The 2966-nt window shown below is 39.7% G+C and overlaps 1 protein-coding gene across 3 annotated transcripts; it reads left to right on the top strand.

Moving 5' to 3' along the window:
- The first annotated feature begins 1247 nt into the window (after positions 1 to 1247).
- LOC113934456 (heterogeneous nuclear ribonucleoprotein C-like) lies at positions 1248 to 2663 on the top strand. Of its 3 annotated transcripts, XM_027615502.1 has the most exons (3): positions 1248 to 1339; positions 1386 to 1765; positions 1805 to 2663. In XM_027615502.1, exons 2-3 carry the CDS (start codon positions 1449 to 1451, stop codon positions 2370 to 2372), a joined length of 885 nt encoding a protein of 294 aa, XP_027471303.1. In that variant the 5' UTR covers positions 1248 to 1339; positions 1386 to 1448; the 3' UTR covers positions 2373 to 2663. The 3 variants fall into 3 exon arrangements, with proteins under 3 accessions (XP_027471303.1, XP_027471300.1, XP_027471302.1); XM_027615499.1 differs by having other exon boundaries at positions 1386 to 2663; XM_027615501.1 differs by having other exon boundaries at positions 1252 to 1339; positions 1412 to 2663.
- The last annotated feature ends 303 nt before the right edge of the window (positions 2664 to 2966 follow it).

Genomic DNA, 2966 nt, shown 5'->3' with positions numbered 1-2966 from the left:
TTTATACATATGGAACTTAATAAATATTCTAAAAAATAAATATCACTCTTAACTATAAGAAAGTAAGTAGGGTGGTTTTCCCAACCACAGTTTATGCTCCATTAGAAGAGAAGCATCTTCTGTATATTCACTGTTATATCCCTAGACACAGAGTACCTGGCATCTAGTAGATAGATGCTCAATAAATATTTAATGAATTAATGGTTCTGTTGGAACAAATAAACAGAGTATATTTAATCAAGAAAGAAACTTAGAAATTGGATAATTCAAATTGGCCTTTTTTTGACAGATTAGATTCTGAAGTCCCAAGCAGAATGTTCAATATCCAAAAGCTTGTGGTAAACAGAGCCCAGAACCCAAGACACCTGACTCCTTGACCAGGGATGAAAAATTCCTCATTCTTAATGATTACAGTTTTAGGGTAGATATAAACAGGACCCTTCCAAAACAAAATAATATAATTTAGATTTCAGCTACAGCATAAAATCAATTTGTTTCACTTTGTACTTTTGTAGAATCCACAAACAGAACATAGCTATGCCTCAGGATTTGGAGCAGGTTGCAGGAGAAGGAGTCACAATTCTCCACTTAAGAATTGGGGCTGCAAATACGTTTTAAAAAATGGGGCTGAAGTTTTTCTTGCTCCAGAACTATGTAAGAGTCAGTGACTTTTAGTCTCTATTAAGTCATTTTATTGTTTTGAACAATTCCTTATTTGATAGACAGAGCCATTCAGAACCTCCACATCCAGTATCTTAGAATAATTTTCACTTTTTCCATAGAGGATCTAAAAAAAAAGAAGATCATATAAAACACAGATGGGTGAGTGAACTATTCTCTAATCAGTGCTATAATATGTCCCTTATGTTTTAGAGTAAACAATTGAATAGAGAATACGCTTCGAGGGGCCCCTGGGTGGCTCAGTAGGTTGAGCATCGGACTCCTTTTTTTTTTTTTTTAAGAGTTTATTTATTTATTTGAGAAACAGAGAGCACAAGTCAGGGGAGGGGCAGAGGGAGAAGGAGAGGGAGAAACAGGACACCCCCCACCCCAGTAGGAAGCCACATGGGACTCTTGATTTCGGCTCAGGTGATAATCTCGGTCATGAGATTGAACCCCACATCGGGCTCCTGGATCAGCGAGGAGTCTGTTTGAGGTTATTGCTCTCCCTCTCCCTCTGCCCCCACCCAGTTCACGTGCACTCTCTCTCTCTCTCTCTCTCTCTCAAATAAATAAATAAATAAATAGCGTTGTCGACCTCGAGCAGCAGTTGGCTTCTCCACGTAGAACTCGGGAGTAGGAGATTCAGAATTGAATCTCTTCTCCCTTCCCCCTCCTGGTTACAAATCACTTGAAATATATAAGTTAGTGGAACTTTGCTTGAGTGAGATTTTTTTGATCTTCAGCTACATTTTTCGGCCTTGTGAGGAACCTTATCATCAAAGAAAATGGCCAGCAATGTTACCAACAAGACAGATCCTCGCTCCATGAACTCCCGTGTATTCATTGGGAATCTCAATACTCTTGTGGTCAAGAAATCTGATGTGGAGGCAATCTTCTCAAAATACGGCAAAATTGTTGGTTGCTCTGTCCATAAGGGCTTTGCCTTCGTTCAGTATGTTAATGAGAGAAATGCCCGGGCTGCTGTGGCAGGAGAGGATGGCAGAATGATTGCTGGCCAGGTTTTAGATATTAATCTGGCCGCAGAGCCAAAAGTAAACCGAGGAAAAGCAGGTGTGAAACGATCTGCAGCGGAGATGTACGGGTCAGTACCAGAACACCCTTCTCCGTCCCCTCTACTCAGCTCCTCTTTTGACTTGGACTATGACTTTCAACGAGATTATTATGACAGGATGTATAGTTACCCAGCACGTGTTCCTCCTCCTCCTCCTATTGCTCGGGCTGTAGTTCCTTCAAAACGCCAGCGTGTATCAGGAAACACCTCACGAAGGGGCAAAAGTGGCTTCAATTCTAAGAGTGGACAGCAAAGATCTTCTTCCAAGTCTGGAAAGTTGAAAGGTGATGACCTTCAGACCATTAAGAAGGAGTTGACCCAGATAAAACAAAAAGTGGATTCTCTACTGGAAAGCCTGGAAAAAATTGAGAAAGAACAGAGCAAACAAGGAGTAGAGATGAAGAATGATAAGTCAGAAGAGGAGCAGAGCAGCAGCTCCCTGAAGAAAGATGAGACTAATGTGAAGATGGAGTCTGAGGGGGGTGCAGATGACTCTGCTGAGGAGGGGGACCTACTGGATGATGATGATAATGAAGATCGGGGGGATGACCAGCTGGAGTTGATCAAGGATGATGAAAAAGAGGCTGAGGAAGGAGAGGATGACAGAGACAGCGCCAATGGCGAGGATGACTCTTAAGCACATAGTGGGGTTTAGAAATGTTGTCCCATTATTTCTTTACCTAGGCGCTTGTCTAAGATCAAAATTTTCACCAGATCCTCTCCCCTAGTATCTTCAGCACATGCTCACTGTTCTCCCCATCCTTGTCCTTCCCATGTTACATTAATTCATATTGCCCTGCGCCTAGTCCCATTTTCACTTCCTTTGACGCTCCTAGTAGTTATGTTAAGTCTTACCCTGTAATTTTTGCTTTTAATTTTGATACCTCTTTATGACTTAACAATAAAAAGGATGTGTGGTTTTAAAATAAATAAATAAATAAATAAATAAATAAATAAATAAATAAAATCCTTAAAAAAATGCTTCAAGATGATAGTGTATTCATTCGTCTCTTAATTAAGAGTCAAGCATCCTAACCACCTTTTAAGCCTCAATTGTTCATCATTAACTTTTCTTTTTATTTCAAGAAAACTACCTTGATTTTCCATTGATCAGCATATTTAAGATCTTGTGACTAGATCTGAGTTTGTTTGGCTCTGTGACAAATATCTTTAATAGTTTTCTTTTTAAATTTATGTCAACTTTACTCTTTCATAATCTTTGAACTCCTCA

The sequence above is a fragment of the Zalophus californianus genome, chromosome 13 (assembly GCF_009762305.2).
Source record: "Zalophus californianus isolate mZalCal1 chromosome 13, mZalCal1.pri.v2, whole genome shotgun sequence".
In the NCBI taxonomy this organism is placed as follows: Eukaryota; Metazoa; Chordata; class Mammalia; order Carnivora; family Otariidae; genus Zalophus; species Zalophus californianus.
Note: the sequence above shows the minus strand (reverse complement) of the source record. Positions and strands in the feature narration are given on the sequence as shown.

Excerpts from the sequence above, each read along its gene's own strand:
- LOC113934456 (XM_027615499.1), top strand. The coding sequence starts at position 1,449 with ATGGCCAGCAATGTTACCAACAAGACAGATCCTCGCTCCATGAACTCC.